General features: G+C 45.1%; 1 protein-coding gene across 2 annotated transcripts in view; it reads left to right on the top strand.

Annotated features, from left to right (window-relative positions):
• Positions 1–19,236, top strand: part of KLHL8 (kelch like family member 8) — an 83,204-nt gene that overhangs the window by 20,246 nt on the left and 43,722 nt on the right. The window contains exons 3-8 of one of the 2 annotated variants that reach the window (XM_014600501.3): positions 3,360–3,908; positions 7,973–8,159; positions 8,766–8,909; positions 11,211–11,322; positions 16,510–16,678; positions 17,305–17,464. In XM_014600501.3, the coding sequence (XP_014455987.1) occupies positions 3,360–3,908; positions 7,973–8,159; positions 8,766–8,909; positions 11,211–11,322; positions 16,510–16,678; positions 17,305–17,464 (1,321 nt within the window). The remainder of the gene's footprint in view (positions 1–3,359; positions 3,909–7,972; positions 8,160–8,765; positions 8,910–11,210; positions 11,323–16,509; positions 16,679–17,304; positions 17,465–19,236) is intronic. The other variant, XM_014600533.3, reaches the window with a different exon arrangement.

Here is a 19,236-nt window from a genome sequence, read left to right as displayed (position 1 = left end):
AGACATTTCGTGGGAGGATCGCTCAGCAAAATCTGAGCGGTCGCAGAGCTTCCTCTCGTGCGTGGATGACCTCTACCTGACTCAAGAAGTCTATGGGCCAACGAGAGGCAAAGCGCTGCTCGACCTGGTACTGGCTACGGGGGATGACCTAGTCAGCGACCTAGTGATCGATGGGAAGCTGGGTGACAGCGACCATGAGCTGATCACCTTCACCATCTGCCGAAAAGCTGGCAAGTCAGTCAGCAACACGCAAGTCCTTGACTTCAGGAAAGCCGACTTTGACAAGCTCAGGAGGCTTGTCAGTGAGGCCCTAAGGGACTGTGACCACAGGGAGAGGGGAGTTCAAGAAGAGTGGTTGCTCCTCAAGGCAGCGATCCTCAAAGCACAAACTAAGTCTATTCCATCTCGGAGGAAAGGCAGCAAGAGGGCACAGCAGCCCCCCTGGCTCTCCAGGGACCTAGCAGACCTCCTGAGGCTAAAAAGAAAGGCCTACAAAGGATGGAGGATGGGAGTCACCTCCAAGGAGGATTATTCTGCACTGGTCCGGTCCTGTAGGGAGCTGACCAGGAAAGCCAAGGCTGCAACTGAACTCCAACTAGCTTTGAGCATCAAGGATAATAAAAAGTCCTTTTTCAGATACGTGGGGAGCCGGAGGAAAAGCAGGGGCAACATTGGACCCCTGCTGAACCAGATGGGGCAACTGACAACTGATGCCCAGGAAAAAGCCAGCCTATTAAATAGGTACTTTGCGTCAGTCTTTCATCAGCCCCATGAGACGCCCATGCCCGCTACAGGGTCAGGAAGTCCGGGTGAGGGTGATCCCCTGCCCTCCATTAATGCTGACTTTGTGAAGGAACATCTTGAGAAGCTGGATACCTTCAAGTCAGCCAGCCCTGACAATCTTCACCCCAGGGTACTCAAGGAGCTGGTGAGCATCATAGCCTAGCCTCTAGCGTGGATCTTTGAAAACTCTTGGCGCTGTGGTGTAGTGCCCGAAGACTGGAAGAAGGCCAATGTGGTGCCTATCTTCAAGAAAGGGAGGAAAGTGGATCCGGCTAACTATAGGCCCATCAGCCTGACTTCTATCCCGGGGAAGATCTTAGAAAAGTTTATTAAAGAGGCCATCCTTAATGGACTGGCCGACGCCAACATCTTAAGGGATAGCCAGCACGGGTTTGTTGCGGGTAGGTCTTGCTTGACCAATCTCATTTCCTTCTACGACCAGGTGACCTATCACCTGGACAAGGGAGATGAGATTGATGTCATATATCTTGACTTCAAAAAAGCCTTCGATCTGGTTTCCCATAATCACCTCTTAGAGAAACTGGCCAATTGTCACCTTGGGTCCTCCACGATCCACTGGCTGGAAAACTGGCTCTGGGGTCGGAACCAGAGGGTAGTAATTGATGCAAGTCACTCATCGTGGTGTCCTGTGACCAGTGGGGTCCCCCAAGGCTCTGTCCTTGGACCCATACTGTTCAACATCTTCATGAATGATGTGGACACTGGAGTCAGAAGCGGACTGGCCAAGTTCGCCGATGACACCAAGCTTTGGGGCAAAGCATCCACACCAGAAGACAGGCGGGTGATCCAGGCTGACCTGGACAGGCTCAGCAAGTGGGCGGACGAGAATCTGATGGTGTTCAACGCCGATAAATGCAAGGTTCTCCACCTTGGGAAAAAAAACCCGCAGCATCCTTATAGGCTCGGCTGTGCTATGTTGGCTAGCACTATGCAAGAAAGAGACTTGGGGGTCATCATTGACCACAAGATGAACATGAGCCTGCAATGCGATGCTGCGGCTAGTAAAGCGACCAAAACGCTGGCTTGCATCCATAGATGCTGCAGAAGCAAATCCCGGGACGTCATTCTCCCCTTGTACTCGGCCTTAGTGAGGCCGCAGCTGGGAGTACTGCGTCCAGCTTTGGGCTCCACAATTCAAAAAGGATGTGGAGAAGCTTGAGAGAGTCCAGAGAAGAGCCATGCGCATGATCAGAGGTCAGGGAAGCAGACCCTACGATGACAGGCTGAGAGCCCTGGGGCTCTTTAGCCTGGAAAAGCGCAGGCTCAGGGGTGATCTGATGGCCACCTACAAGTTTATCAGGGGTGACCACCAGTATCTGGGGGAACGTTTGTTCACCAGAGCGCCCCCAAGGGATGACGAGGTCGAATGGTCACAAACTACTACAAGATCGTTTCAGGCTGGACATAAGGAAGAATTTCTTTACTGTCCGAGCCCCCAAGGTCTGGAACAGCCTGCCACCGGAGGTCGTTCAAGCGCCTTCATTGAACACCTTCAAGATGAAACTGGATGCTTATCTTGCTGGGATCCTATGACCCCAGCTGACTTCCTGCCCTTTGGGCGGGGGGCTGGACTCGATGATCTTCCGAGGTCCCTTCCAGCCCTAATGTCTATGAAAATCTATGAAATACGGAAACTATTAGGGGTGTGCGAAACAGACCATTTTTGATTTGGATTCAGCCTGAATTGGGGACAGTGACTCGATTAGTTGATTCGGATCACTGTCCCTGATTCGATTTGGCTGAATCTGAAGATTTGCTGCTGATTCAGAAAATCAGCGATTTGGCCATAGACGTAGCTTTAAATGTTGTTTCTACATACCTCGAGGTACTAGGCGCAGCTCGTGAACTCTGCAATGCGGGGGTGGATGGAGCGTCCCACAGGAGTGCGGGGGTGGGGGGGTGCCCACATGCTTGGTGGTGATCCTGGAAGTGGACTGGAAGTACTTCTGGTCCACTTCTGGGTCCACCACCAAGCATGCGGGGAGGTCCCCCCATGCATCCCTGGCTTGGTGATTGGCCACAGAGGGACCCTGGGTGCCCCCCCCCAGACCTAGGAGGCACCATTTGCTGAGCCTGGGGGGTGCGGGTGTAAATAAAATGAAAAACAAAGGTTGACTGATTTAGTGTGTAAGATAAGAAAAGACTAGCAATCCTCTGAGATTGGTTTGAAATATGTTCTTTTAAGGAAATTTTGCTTTTGTTATACTTTTTGAATATGCACTGAGGATGAAGAGGTTCTTTCATAGAATGAGTTGCAAAGGTCATTGAGGGATTTGGCTGGGGTTATGATGTTGCCTTTTCTTGTTTTATTGACTTAAAAGGTCAAGAATCTAAAATGAAAATTGGCCTTTTGGAATACTCTGCAGCTGGTTTTTAATGCCAAAAACAAGCAGCCAATGGAACTTATTTTTTTTGCCAAACACTCAAAACCCCACTGGTTAAAAGTCTTGGATCCCAGCCTCAGCTTTGTTGGTCTTGTTTCTTTTCTTTAAAGCTGGAAGAATAGGACTAAAACTGAACTTTCATTGATATGATTTCTCTTCCTTCCTTGACAGGTTGGTTCAAAGCTAATCTCCTGCCATAAGCTGGTGCTGGCTTGTGTTATCCCTTATTTCAGAGCCATGTTCCTTTCTGAAATGGCTGAAGCCAAACAGACACTGATTGAGATTAGGGACTTTGATGGTGATGCCATAGAAGATTTAGTGAAGTTTGTCTACTCCTCCCGACTTACTTTGACTGTTGATAATGTCCAGCCTCTCTTATATGCAGCCTGCATTCTTCAGGTGGAGCTTGTAGCAAAAGCTTGCTGTGAATATATGAAGCTACATTTTCATCCCTCCAACTGCCTGGCAGTGAGGACCTTTGCAGAGAGTCACAATCGTATTGACTTGATGGACATGGCTGACCGATATGCATGTGAACACTTTACTGAAGTGGTGGAATGTGAGGACTTTGTCAATGTGTCACCTCAGCACCTGCATAAACTTTTGTCTTCCAATGATCTGAACATTGAGAATGAAAAGCAGGTTTATAGTGCTGCTATCAAGTGGTTTCTTGCCAATCCCCAGCATCGTACTTTATGGTTGGATGAAATACTTGCTCAGGTATGAAAGAGTGGGGCATAGGCATATACATGGGTGGATCTATGATTTTGGAAAGTGGGGTACAGATGGTGCAGTGCATCATCTCATGGTATATAATACACATTTTTCTTCACTTAAAAGAAACTAGAAGATACACTAATAAGCTAAGGGCCTAGAGCTATAGTATTTAGCTTGAGGGGGAAAAATGGAATGTGCATTAATTTGCTATATCATATAGTATTACACACACACACACACACACACACCACAAGCTAGGCAAAAAGAATCATAAGATCTTGTTTCATTAGTCCTGCAGTCATCATTAAATGTATGTCTTTCAGATTCATAAAATCTAGCCCTCTTGAGTATCTTGACAGTACATCCAATGCTTCATTGAAAATTATTTCCTCACCTGAGTTAACATTTCCATACCTGACTTAATGTTTTTAGGTAGAGTTAAGAAACAGTCTGCAAGGCTGTGCAATAGAAACTACATTACTTGGAGCAGGTAACAGACAGCAGAATTGCAGAAATAAGGATAGCTTGAGTAATGGAACCAATAAAAACCATCAGAAAGGAAAGAAGATCATTAACACCTGTGGAATGAAGAGTTTAGAAGGAATCAAGTAGATAATAGTGATCCCTGAATAAAAGTGCTGCTGCTACTGCTAGGCAGTTGGTTTTAAACTTTGGGTAGACCAGGAATCAAAGCGGGCTGCAGCTGCACCACTACTCTCCTCCAGGATCCATTTCAGGTATATATTAGATTTTTTTTCCTGTTATTTGAGCTATATATCCATCCATTTTACTTAGAGTAGGAAATAATGATCGTCAGAGAGCAAGGAGAACAAAGTAACTGTTTTCCTGTCAAAGTGAATCATTGGTTTTAGTTTTGTACTGAAAAACAAGCTTTCAGTAATGCCTTTTAAAGGGCATTACTAAAAAGAGGCAACAGGTCAAATGCAGAGTAGAAATCCCCCCTATGCTTTCCCTATTACAATTCAATATATTTACTCTACATAAGACCAACATACTCTGACACCACAATCTTAGAATCCCATATTCACTGCAGAATTTTGTTCCCAAATCTAAGCTTTTATTAAACTTGCACCTTTTTAGTTGCAAATAGACATGCATGTAATGTTTAAAAGAATAAGAGTAGTACAGTGTCTTAGTTCTACCTTTAGGAGTTTGGAAAAGTACAGAATAGAATTGACCTTTGTCATGGATTAACTGTTTCACTGGTTAAGTTCATAGCAGAACCACTGTTTGCATGATGATAGTACATAGAGATTGGTTGATATGCTGATCTTGCTACACTGGGGCACCTTTTGCCTTCCCATATACCGTAAACCCTAGCTACTTTGTACCTATCTGCCAAAACCTCCCATTTCCCTACAAAAACTATAATGCGGTTAGGTAGTTGAGGGAAATTGTGCAATGTGTTAAAAATTAATCTTAGAAGCAGTACAGTTTAATTAAATAATGTGTTTTAAAGGAATATTAGACTTTGTTGTTCACCTCCAAATATAATTAGAGAAAATTCGAAGACTAATTAATGTTTAAAACTGCTATAGCATCTTCATTTTGTTGCTGTGGTGTGGGGTAAATCTACGGTCCATCATAGCTGTTGTAGATTGTTTGCCATGGAGTATGTGGGGTGGCGTCTTAGTTGTTGGATCCTACTGGGAAATATTAATCTCCGATACTGATTTGAGCTGATGATTATCTGAAAATGCAAGCTTGTTCCTTTGGCTAGTTTTTCTGCTCTCTTTAATCCTACTTTCTTTTTAGCACCCTGTTTTGATAGTGCTTGGTGTTATCTCTTTGGAATAAACGGTTACAGGGAGGGAGCTTCAAGGCAATATTTTATAGATTCATAGATTTGTAGATTGGAGAGTCAGAAGTGACCACAATGGATCATTGTGTCCAACCCCCTGCCCCTGGCAGGAAATAGGACTGAGGTCAGATGACCCCAGCCAGGTGACTATCTAGCCTCCTCTTGAAGACAAGATAGATGATTAAATGAGGTTTCTTCAACAGTCTGTGAACTGCAGCAGGCATTGATCAGTAACAGACCACCAATTGGGATTTGTAACTCCTTGCAACAATATCCCTACATTTTATGGCTAGACTTTCTGGGCAGACATCTAGGGACAGAAGTTGGGAAGACGTATGCAATAGGCTTGTGTGAAGCGACTAATATTCGCTTCGGATTCGGATTTCGCCGATTCAGGGGACACTGATTTGATTCAGTGATTCGAATCACTGGCCTGATTTGGCAGCAGCCAAATCTCTGAATCAGCCAGGCCAGGCCCATCCCCCGCCCTGCCCACCCCAGCTCCCAGCACTTGAGGAAACCACCCCCCAGCTCAGGAGGTGCTGCCAGGTGGGGGGAGATCCCCGCTGCCCCCCACTGCCCCATGCTGCATGGGGGGGACTCTGCATGAGCCCTTGAACCCCTGCTCCCCCAGCCCCCACACGAGTGCCCTGCACGGGCCAGCTTTGGCCCTTTAAGAAAAAAAAAACCCTGAAGAAACCTCGAGACTCCCTGCTCCTGCTCGTGAGGACAATCCCCACTGCCCCTCGACACATGGGAGCTCTGCAGGAGCCCCCCTGAGGCTGCACCAGGAGCGGTAAATCCTGGGTCTTTCCTTGGCTTTTTTAAGGTCCAGAGCCCCGGCAGCTGCAGAGCCCCCCATGCAGCATGGGGCAGTGGGGATCACCCCCTGCCCAGCAGCACCCAGTGAGCACCAGAGCTTTTCTTTAAAGTAATGAACTGGGGTGGGCGGGGGCAGCCATGGGGGGGCTGGGGAAGCGGGCAGGGGTTGGGGGGGCTGGGGGAACAGGGGGGTGGGGGGGCTGACAGGGGTCCCCCCATGGTCCCCTCTCCCATTCCCCTTTCCCCCTCCCCTAGTACTTACCAGCTTGGAGTGGCTGTAGCTCCCTGCTGCAGCCACCGGGGACTGCCTGAATCATCAAAGCGCTCTGAATCTTTGCCGAAGATTCGGAGAGCTTTGAATTGATTTGGACTTTTAAATTGATCCCCTTATTCGATTCGATTTGGATTCGGAGACTTGGCCACTGAATCAGGTCGAATCTCCTCCAAATAAAACCACCACCTGAAGCTTCGCACAGCCTTAGTATGCAATGCCTGTTGGTTTCAAAACTGAAATAAATTAGGCCAGGTGAAAAATGACACCATAATGCTTTAAGTTACATGTCAACCAACTTTCCCACCACTGTGCAGTTATACTAGTCTCACATCTGTATGGATTAGGTCTCAACCTAGTCTAGTCTTTTCTGCTAACTAGGATTAATAGTTCTGGTCCTATAACTTCTATTCGTTTTCTGGCCTCCTTTCCTAATCTGACACCAAGGATTTGCTCCTTACTTTGAGTAGTGTATGTTCCTCTAGTGTAGGCCTACTTGTTCTATACCCCTTTGCAACTGGGGACTATACCACAGTAAATTCTGTGTCCATGAACTTATAGCTCTGTCTTGCTAGGTGTGAAATCAAAAAGATTTGCAGGTACTGTTTTTTTTCAAAGTCCTCCTAGTGTGGTGTTATGCTGGCAGTAAAGAGCTCTAATCTTTACTGGTTTCCCAAGCAAAATAAGTCATACCAGTAAAAGCATTCTTATGCTGGTATAGAAAAGTAAATGAATTTTTTACCTAACATCACTACTTCAAGCAAAAGTATAGATATGGCCTATATCAACCAGAGAAATAAGGAAAGTAAATAGCACTGCTTTAAGGCATCACTTGGTTTTGGAAATAGGAACCCTTATTGCTAACAAGTGAGGTGCTATTTGCATACATATTCTGAAACAAGCCAGGGGATCTTCCAAGCCCCCTGCCTAAAAGGAAAACATATGAAGAATTTTGCCAACTGAAAAGAAATTTTCTTATTCAACCTTCCCAAAAAAATAAAGGTAATGGAATTTAACTATTCACTTTGAAGGGTGTTTTTTTGACTGATACGTTACTTTGGGGGTACAGTGTGTTATGTTCATAACTCATTAAATCTAAGGATTAAAATACCAGTATAGCGTATTATCCAGAACTATGTGCATTCCCATCAGGTACGTCTGCCTTTGTTGCCCATTTGTTTCCTTATGGGTGTAGTGGCAAAAGAAGAGATTGTTAAACAGAATCTAAAATGCAGGGATTTGCTGGATGAAGCGAAAAACTACCACCTTCACCTGAGTAGCAGGGCAGTGCCAGACTTCGAGTATTCCATCCGCACAACACCAAGGAAGCAAACTGCAGGTAATTAAATGGGGATCCAATTATCTAGTATTGAGCATGGAAGGGGATGGAGGGAGCTCATCTTGGTAGGGCTAGATGGTATGGATTAAATGATTGGTTATGACTAATATATAGTTTCAGGAAGAAACATAACTGCAGTGCTTAATATGTATTACCAGTTTTACTAAAAAATGTTCACGGTAATACTTCAGTGGTTTCAATTTACCTAGATCAAATTGAAACATTCAACTTAATACTTGTAGGAGGAATACTAAGTGCTGACTGTTTTTTGAGCTGTATAGGAAAACAAGCCACAGTTGTCTTTTATAGACTGTACTTTGAATGATACTGTTCTCTCCCCAGTCAAATTGCAATTAATGTAACTAAAATCCCTAATTAAGTTCTTGGAGTCTAGTTAATTGTCTTGCGCAACAATATTGACAGTTAATTTGCCTGCCAAAACTGCATAGACAATGGAAGATGAAGTCATCGATCCAAATGCAGACAGCTAGTTGCATTACATAGGAGCCAAGAAGGAGAAACTGATTTAATAACTTAGTTCTGTTCATACAAGAAAACTTACTGTGTGGTGATTTGAAATTAGTATTTCCTCTCTAACTTCTTCAGGTGTGTTGTTCTGTGTTGGTGGTCGAGGTGGATCAGGTGACCCATTTCGCAGCATCGAATGCTACTCCATAAACAAAAACAACTGGTTCTTTGGTCCTGAAATGAATAGCAGGAGGAGGCACGTGGGTGTAATATCCGTGGGAGGTTAGTAACCACATAGCCTTGTCTTCAAGTAACTTTTTTTTTCCCGCTAGTATGCTTTATTGTTCAATTATTCTACGAATTGGAATTGGCACTTGTTCTTAACTGTAATTAAATCCTGCTTGTATGGTTTAACTATTGGGCATGCTTTGATGCAACAATAAATGTTTTCAGACCTGAATGTAACTCATTACTTCTGCACCAGTCTTAGACCATGTTAAGTCCCAGTGTGACTACTGCTTGCTTTATATAGCATGTTGGCTAGTTAACGCCCTCATGTGCTGGAAGAGTAAGCTAGTTAACAAGAGCATGGTAAGAGTACAGAACTGTAAGCCAAGCTTCCTTTGTCCTGATGTTGACTTCTTTTGCTACTCTGGTAAAGTCATACATGCCATAATTTCTAAGAGTGGTCACTAGTTTCAAGTGACTTGACTAGATAGCCACAACTGAGTTTGCCTTTTCCCCAGATGGTATATCTGTAGATTGCTGTAGCAGCCCCAACAAAAAAACTGGTTTTCACATGGTTTAAAATTTGAAGTGTAAAGGAAAATGCTACTATACTTGTTTTTGTAAAGGCTGAAAGGCATGTCCAGCCTGTAGCACATTGTTTTGATTTGAAATCAGAAAGTCTTCAGTAAAGATGTTAACAACTTTTACAGTAAGGGAATACAAAACAAAACCAAACCCCATTATACATTGTGCACCCACATCTTGAATACTGAATGCAGTTCTGGTTTCTGCATCTCCAAAAGGATGTAGTAGAATTAGAAAAGGTACAGAAAAGGGTAACCAAAATGTTCAGGGGGATGGAGCAGTTTCCATAGCAGGAGAAACTAAAATGGTTAGGACTCTAGTTTGGAAAGGAGTAGGATGAGGGAAGATATAGAGGTCTAAAATCGTGAAGAATGTGGACCAAGTGACAAGGGAGCTGTTGTTAAACAAGTCCCAGAATACTGGAACTTAGTGAGCACCCACTGAAATTAGGAGGAGATAGGTTTAAAACTTAAAGTAAGTTTTTGTGCAACTTAGTTAATTTGTGGTGGTAGAGGCCAGTAGCACTGCCAGTTTTAAAGAGGGACTAGACAAATTCATGGATGAAAGATCTGTTAACATCTGTTGAACAGAACAGTTGTAGGTGTTTCCTCTGGCATCTCTAAACCAATAATGGTGGGTGCCAGGGAGGATAATGGGTAGGAGATAAAACTGTCCAGCTCAATTCTCTTCCTCTATAGCAGGGACGGGCAATTATTTTGGGCGGAGGGCCACTTACTGAGTTTTGGCAAGCCATCGAGGGCCACATGACAGGCAGCCAGGGGCAGATAAATATTAATTTTCTAAATTTTTAGGGGCCCGCGGGCCAGATAGAATGGCCTGGCGGGCCGCTTCTGGCCCGTGGGCCGCATTTTGCCCACCCCTGCTCTATAGCATCTGTTTCTGCCTCTGTTGGAGACGGGCTACTGGGCTAGATGGACCATTGGTCTGACCCAGCATGGTATTTCTCATGTTCTGGATAAGGGTATGAGATACTGGATTGCACCTTCAGAAATGTAATATATTTAATCCAGTGCACCAAATGCCCAGATGGAAACCAAACAATAACTGCTTACCAGAATGTGGAAAATCCATCAAAGACAAAAATATCCAACTACCTGTGGGTGTACACTTCTCACAAGGCAATCATTCCCTCTCTGATCTCTCAGTTCTAATCCTCAAAGGCGACTTACAAAACACTTTTTGTAGGCAAGCCTACGAACTTCACTTCATAATTCTACTGAATATGAAAAATCAGGACAGACATTGGATTTATAATGCATTACAACCTGCATGACATCTGACACACCAGGTAGCTTGCCTTTTAGCTGATGACCTGCATTCCTTCACACACGTCCCTTGCCTTCCACACCCTCTCCTGTGTCTACCCTTTGTTTTCCAAACTTCCATTCATTTGCATCTTCACAGACATCTGTTTAATCTAGCTTCTTTTCTACCTTAGAGACCTCAGAACAGCAGCAGAGTCTCCCAATGCCTGAGTGAGGGTGTTTGTGCCCGAAAGCTTGCAAATAAGTCTTTCCAACTATTTAGTTGTCCTAATAAAAGATATCATATATACCCAAAAAACCTTGCCTGGAATACACAAACCTTTTAACTTTTCAACCTTGTTTTTACTACTGAAAAAGTGGTGGTATTTTTTGTGAAAGTACGCTTGAACCAGTGATTTCCAGCAGAAGCAGTGGTATTGGATATGAGACAACCAGAATTGTCTAGCAAGCAACCACTAAATTGGGATGCTTGTATGTTTTTCAGGTAAAGTATATGCAGTAGGTGGACACGATGGAAATGAGCATTTAGGCAGCATGGAAGTGTTTGATCCCCTCACTAATAAGTGGATGATGAAAGCATCAATGAACACTAAAAGGTAAATCTCCCCTGATCCAACATAAGAGCAAGAAAATGCATAGGAAGAAAATAATGAATTAGCATGTACTGTTCTTTCACCCATCCTTTTATAATAACCACTTAAAAAACTTCTTATGGTTGAGTCTCTCAGCTGAGATGGAGAATCATAACCAGACAGGTCTTGGGCTTTTGAGTCTTGGGCTGTGCAATCACTAGCTGTGGAACAGAAGTTGGTCAGTTCTTGCATGCACAATGTGTGCACAGCAATATACCAAGCACAATAAAGGCTTTTGTGAAGTATTCGTTGATAGCTAAGGTAAAAAAATCATATTAAATTAAATAATTTTCATTTGCATGTACATAATGATGAAATCAGATGTTTAGCTGAATGGAGTTTGCATAAAAAAACAGAAGCAAAACTAAATCAGCGTTTGTGAAATTAATTTTAAGTATGTTTTAATGGTAATATAGCATTTAAATAGCTACAAAAGCCCTCTGGGAGGTGGTACATTAAGTTGACTTCATAAGAGGAAGAGGTTTTCATAATTACTTACTAGGCAATGTGATAACATCTGCTCAAAGGAAATACCAACATCTTAACAAAAATACAATTTGCAAATAAAGTACACACAAGCATTCAGGCATTCTTTTCATAAATTCATTCATAGTTTTTTCATATGCGTTTTCTCTGCTAGCTGTAACTAGTTTATTTTAGTTTATTTTACTCCCCTGTGCACCACCATCCTGCTTATTTTGCTATCTAATTAGATTAAAAAGGACTAAATGTCCTAGCTATGCTTAACTTCTAGGCTTCTGACCCCAGGAGTGGTATCTACAAGCCTTCAGTTCCCTTTGTCACCCATTTTGTCCTAGGGAAACCTGGGCATCTAGGACTGGGATTAACATCCTACAGCATGTTTTGGCGTGTTTTACATAATCCAGCCAATAGGAAACACTAAAGAAAGGCATACCTTTTGAAATCCCATCCTTTTTCTGGGTTGCCTTGTGCGAGATGTAGATTTACAGCCCCAAACCCTCTCCTGCACTAAGGTGGCTGTGGCATCACTTTAGGTCAGGGCGGGCAATTATTTTGGGTGGAGGGTTGCTTACCCAGTTTTGGCAGGCTGTCGAGGGCTGCATGGGTAGCCCTGGCCCTTGACAGGTGCCCCACCCCTTGACAGGTGCCCCGCCCCCTAGTCACCATCTTGGGACCGAAGTCTTGGGAACAATGTCCCAGGGCCAGCACCAGTGGGGCCCAAAGTGGGGTGCAGGCTGGCAGAGGTCTGTGGAGCTGGGCTGGGCTGCACCAGTGGGGAGAGGAGCTGGCCTGGCTCCACAGAGCCCCTGCCAGCTGGGACTCTGCACTCCTGTGACCTTGCTCTGAGCTCTGCTGGCACTGGCCCCGGGACACCGGTGCAGGTCCCGTGCTCCTGCTGGCTCCCCGCCAGTGCCCCCCAGCCCCATGGTACAGGTTGGGGGCAGCGCACAGCCCCAACCCCCTGCTTACCAGCAGGGAAGAAGCTGGTGCTGAGTGCGGGGGAAGAGTAACCCCTCTCCCACCCCATGGCTGGCGCTCCCTGCTGCAGGCGCTTGCAGCCCACGTGGGGCTGACCTGAGCAGACACAGGCAGCACCACGCGAGCTGCGAGTGGCTGCAGCGCGGGGCACTGGCCACATGGCGAGTGACGGGCTGCTCTACCTGCACTCAGCACCAGCTTGTAACCCGCCCTGCTGCCAGCCTGGCAGTGGGGCCGGGTTACAAGGGAGGGCGGGGGGGCGGGGGAAAGCAGCCCCTCCCTGCCCCATGCCCAGTGCCCCATGCTGCAACTGCTCACAGTTCGCCTGGGGCTGCCTGTGCCTGCTCAAGACAGCCCTGCGTGGGCTGCGAGCGCCTGCAGCAAGGAGTGCCAGCCATGGGGTGGGTGAGAGGCCACTTTTCTCTGCGCAGGGAAGGAGCCCAGGAAAAAGCTGAGCATGGTGGGGGGAAGCGGCCCCTCCCCCGCCCTGTGGCCAGCGTTCCCTGCTGCAGGCGCTCGCAGCCCACACGGACCTGTCCGGAGCAGGCACAGACAGCCCCGTGTGGGCTCTGAGCAGCTGCAGCATGGGGCGCTGGCCATGGGGCAGGGAAGGGGCCACTTCCCCCCACACTCCTTCCCTGCCTGGGGTCCCCCCCACCCCACTTACCTGCAGTTCCGGCGCAGGGCAGCCATGTGCTCCCAGGCCAGAAGCCTGGGCTGGGGCTTCTAGCTGCGGGGGCAGGGCCAGGTGGCCCTGCTGTTGTTGAAGCCCGCTGGGCTTCCCCTGGGTTCTACTGCCCTTGATTCCTGTCGTTTTTGGCAGGAACCAAGGGCAGAGAAATATTAATTTTCTACATTTTTTAGGGACCCTGCGGGATGGATAGAACGGCCTTGCAGGCCAGATTTGGCCTGCAGGCTGGATTTTGCCCACCCCTGCTTTAGGTACATATGACTGGGTTACAAGAACTGGAGGAGAAGTTCATAGATTCATAGATGCTAGGGTCAGAAGGGACCTCAACAGATCATCAAGTCCAAACCCCTGCCTAGGCAGGAATAAGTCCTAGGGTCAGATGACCCGAGCCAGATGCCTACCCAGCCTTCTCTTAAAGACCCTGAAGGTAGGGGAGAGCACCACCTCCCTTGGAAGCCCATTCCAAATTTTGGCTGCACTTACTGTGAAGAAGTTTTTTCCTGATATCTAGCCTAAATCTGCTCTCTGTCAGTTTGTGACCATTGTTCCTTGAAGACAAGTTGTATTGCCTTCTTTTACTTGACAGCCTGTTGATCAAGGCACTCACTGAAGGAAGTGGGAGACCTGCCTTTGATCCATTCCTCAATCTGTGGGGTTTCAAATCCATATCTCTGGGCTCCCAGGAGAGTGCCTGAACTGGGAGACCATAGAATAGATTCATAGATTCATAGGTGTTAGGGTCGGAAGGGACCTCAATAGATCATCGAGTCCGACCCCCTGCATAAGCAGGAAAGAGTGCTGGGTCTAGATGACCCCAGCTAGATACTCGTCTAACCTCCTCTTGAAGACCCCCAGGGTAGGGGAGAGCACCACCTCCCTTGGGAGCCCGTTCCAGACCTTGGCCACTCAAACTGTGAAGAAGTTCTTCCTAATGTCCAGTCTAAATCTGCTCTCTGCTAGCTTGTGGCCATTGTTTCTTGTAACCCCCGGGGGCGCCTTGGTGAATAAATACTCACCAATTCCCTTCTGTGCCCCTGTGATGAACTTATAGGCAGCCACAAGGTCGCCTCTCAACCTTCTCTTGCGGAGGCTGAAAAGGTCCAGTTTCTCTAGTCTCTCCTCGTAGGGCTTGGTCTGCAGGCCCTTGACCATACGAGTTGCCCTTCTCTGGACCCTCTCCAGGTTATCCGCATCCCTCTTGAAGTGTGGCGCCCAGAATTGCACGCAGTACTCCAACTGCGGTCTGACCAGCGCCCGATAGAGGGGAAGTATCACCTCCTTGGACCTATTCGTCATGCATGTGCTGATGCACGATAAAGTGCCATTGGCTTTTCTGATGGCTTCGTCACACTGCCGGCTCATGTTCATCTTGGAGTCCACTAGGACTCCAAGATCCCTTTCCACCTCTGTGCCACCCAGCAGGTCATTCCCTAGGCTGTAGGTGTGCTGGACATTTTTCCTCCCTAGGTGCAGCACTTTGCATTGCTCCTTGTTGAACTGCATCCTGTTGTTTTCTGCCCACTTGTCCAACCTATCCAGGTCTGCCTGCAGCTGTTCCCTGCCCTCCAGCGTGTCCACTTCTCCCCATAGCTTTGTGTCATCTGCAAACTTGGACAGAGTACGTTTGACTCCCTTGTCCAAGTCGCTGATGAAGACATTAAAGAGTATTGGTCCAAGGACCGAGCCCTGCGGGACCCCACTGCCCACACCTTTCCAGGTTGAGACCGACCCATCTACCACGACTCTTTGGGTGCGACCCTCTAGCCAATTCGCCACCCACCGGACTGTGCAGTCATCCACGTCACAGCCTCTTAACTTGTTCACCAGTATGGGGTGGGGTACCGTATCGAAGGCCTTCTTGAAGTCTAAGTATACGACATCCACCCCTTCTTCTGTGTCCAGGCGTTTCGTAACCTGGTCATAGAAAGAGACTAGGTTGGTCAGGCACGATCTGCCCGCCACAAACCCGTGCTGGTTTCCCCTCAGGTAGGTAGGATAGGAGTCTTCTTCCTTCCTCTGAAGTTTGTGTAACTGCAGAAATGGCTTAAATGCCTAAATGACTACTAAGCCCTCTTACTGGGTTAATAAGAGATTTAAAAAATTGACAAGTTTAAATTAGGCTAAACTGCCTATTTTAGATCCAATTCAGTGGGAATTTTTAAACTTATTTTTATTGAGGTTTTCTGTTTTTCTTCCTGCTCTTGCATTGAAATTGCAGGTCTCCATTATTGGATTTGACCTACTAAGGAGCTGCATATAAAGTGAGGAATACTTTAAAGCATGTCATTCCTATACCCATAGCAGCATTTTAACCAGTGATTTGAAGGTTGTACTTTCATACTGGGAAAGATTAAATAAAAGCAAAAATATGTTTTTTCTAGAAAGAAAACTGAATATAGTGTCTGGTGTATGAAGGTTTCAAGTTGCTTTAGAGAAATCCAGATATTTAGAATATTAATAATACACCTTTGCAAAGAATTCAGTAAAGTAACATTTAAGCCCCATGTGACCAGCATGGAGTCCAGTGTCTATATCAATTTTTTAATGCAGTCTTCTTTCCAGTGAATCAAATACAAAGTAGTTTTGCCTCTTACAGCTTTTTCTTTGTCTTTTGAGTCACGTGATTAATAGTGTAGCTATGTGCTGTAATTAGCTAGCAAATCAAGGTGCTCTTAAAGCAACACCTGTTTGTTCATTGTAGGACTCTGATTGCAGAGCCCTGTACTATTGGTTGGTGTTATAGGATTCTCCCAGTAGAGTTGGAACATGGAAAACGAGCCAGGCTGGCTATGAAGTAGCTACTCCACAAATAATGACATTGCTAGTTACTGGTTAGCTACATTTCTTGATTTATTTTGCTGCTTTTTGTTTTTCATTGCATTTTATTTTTCCATATTTTGAAACAGTTGCCAATGAGATAAAGTTGCATCAGATCTAAACTGTCTTTGCCACTGCCTTCAAGGATACACACTCAAGTGTTGATGCTGTGATTTTATTAGGAGAGGAATTGCTCTAGCTTCCCTTGGTGGCCCCATTTATGCAATAGGAGGGTTAGATGACAACACTTGCTTCAGTGATGTGGAGAGATATGACATTGAATCTGATCGATGGAGTGGAGTAGCATCAATGAATACACCCAGAGGAGGAGTTGGCTCTGTGGCTCTTGTGGTAAGTTAATGCTTCCCTGAGTCCAGTACTGAAGTCAAGGCATGTTGTGAGGACCATTTTCCAAATAATATTTATAATTGAGGCTTTGACCATTTGTGGCCTTTAAATCCCCAGAAGTTCAAGGTGTTAACACTGGCATTCTAACCAAATAGGTGTGGGCCTGTATGTGACCACAGCATTCAAACTACTCTTTTGATCCTATGATCAAAAAGTTGGTCCACTGAAAGAATTTTAGCGATGTATTTGGGGTTATAATTAGAGAAAAAGAGGAGAGAGAAAAGTCAGGGTTCTGGATCTCATTTACATGAGTCAGATTTGTCATAGGTATTTTATTTAACATTCTGCCGCTATGTGCATCTCTGCAAAGTGGTGGAATTACTTACCCTAAACAAACAGAATTTTTCAGTTCTCAGCTGGGAGGGTAGCACTTTGTACCAGTGTGAGTGGCACAAGGTGTAAAGCGTTGTAGAATCAAAACTATTGCCATCAATTGTGAGGTTTATTTATTGAAAAGGATCAGGACAATGGAACAAGACATTGAGTTTTGCTCTCAAAGTACTTTGGCATTCCATACAAAAAGCTGTGATATCTGTGGATGTCTATTCCCTGCCAAATTTTTATTTCAGAATTATGTGTATGCTGTTGGTGGCAATGATGGTGTAGCCTCTCTTTCCAGTGTTGAGAAATATGACCCCCATCTGGATAAATGGATAGAAGTGAAGGAGATGGGCCAACGAAGAGCTGGTAATGGGGTTAGTGAACTCCACGGTTGCTTATATGTTGTAGGTGAGTAGAACTGCATTTTCTTCTTAATTAATAGGACACATAGTACCTGTATGAGAATTAAGCTTTTTCAGCATAAATATGCTCATGCTGAATATTACTGTTCTAAATGAAAAAAACTTAGCATGTAGAAACTTAGCATGTTTTAGAAATAGGCCCCTGCGCACCTTCCTTGACCGAAGGATTGATCTGGTATATCCTGATCCTGGTTCATCCTTAAGTTTGCCAGACTAAATCTAGGTGCAATGCAAAGATTGTTTAAAAAATATTGTATATGCTAAGCAAGGATCTCATGTATATGTCAAACTGTCCGGTTAAACTGATGAGAAGATGCACTTTCACCAATTACTAACCAAGACTTTGACAGAATGCTTCCAATCAGGGATGGGGAACGAGTATAAAACACTTACAGGTTTGGAATATGTGTACTCAGCAGGAAACTTATCTGTATATATGTTTTGAAACTAATCAGTCACTTCTCACTCCATCTGACTGGCATGCAGAAGTGGTCTTTTCCATGCTATATAGTTCAGATACTGACAGAACACCACAAACATGCAAGAAACACAATCACCTTCACTGGCAGGAGGCTGTTCAGCTTTGGACTTTGTACATTCAGATTACCAGGTTACTGTAGCCTGCTATTCACAAAAAATTCTTTAGAAGATGAAATACTTATGTTCTGGTGGTTTAAAAAAAAAAAAAAAAGATCTGTATGCAGGTCTTAATCATATTATCTCTTCTGTCCAACAGTTTATCAGAATCCTGGTCAGATCCTGTAGCCAAGTGAGGAATAGTCCTATCCAGAGGTTGGCAATCTCTTAAGAGTGGTGGTGAAATTAGTTTAGCTCACTCTGAAGACAAGCCACCACTTTTGACCTGGCTGCCACTTCCCTTACTACTGCTGCTTTCAGTTTTCCTTCAGCCACTGATTTGCTGCTGATGTCTTGGCTTTGCAGGCCAGATGAAATAACTTCATAGGCCAGATCCAGCCCAGGGGGTGCCAACCTGTGTTCTGACACACAGCATCAAAAAAAGACAGCATTCAGACACTAGTCTTACCAGTTGTTTTTTCCATTTGGACATCACTTCAAAATAGCAGAAGAAATAAGAATTTATCTGTTTGTTAGCCCTCAGCTAATTAGGTTGTGCTGTCACCTTCAGAACTATGTGTATTACTATAATTATTTTTAGCAGCAGTTTTCTACTGTGTACCGTCTGCGATGTGTTCTCTCCCCATAATTGTTAAATTCCTCTAAGATTTCATTTTCTCTTCTTTAGAAGCTTCTGCCGTACTGGATGTCAAGTACAGTAACAAATTAAATAGTCCTATAATGAGTCTCTAGCAACTTGTTTGCATATCACCTGTCCTTGAAAAAAGCCTTCCCAATCATACTTTGGCTTGGAGAGTAGAGAAAAAATGATCAGGCTATCAAAAAATATGATCAGAAAAAAATACAGACTATCTTGGGGTGGTCATAGGATCATGTGAAAGTAGGGCTGGAATAGGCCTCACGAGGTCACCTAGCCGAGCTTCTTGATCAGACAGGATCCTCCCTGACTAAACCATCCCATCTAAGTTTCTGTCGAACCTGCTCTTGAAAACTTCCAGGAATGGTGATTTCGCAGCTTCTGTAGGTAACCTGGTTCAAAGCTTGACCACTCACAGAGATAAAGTTCTTCCTAATCTCGAACCTAAATTTCCCCTGCTGCAGGCCATTTCCACAGAAGATGTTTGTCCCCATCCCTATTGTTCCCTACAGCCACAGAGAATA

Source organism: Alligator mississippiensis, chromosome 2, assembly GCF_030867095.1.
Source record: "Alligator mississippiensis isolate rAllMis1 chromosome 2, rAllMis1, whole genome shotgun sequence".
Taxonomy (NCBI): Eukaryota; Metazoa; Chordata; order Crocodylia; family Alligatoridae; genus Alligator; species Alligator mississippiensis.
Note: the sequence above shows the minus strand (reverse complement) of the source record. Positions and strands in the feature narration are given on the sequence as shown.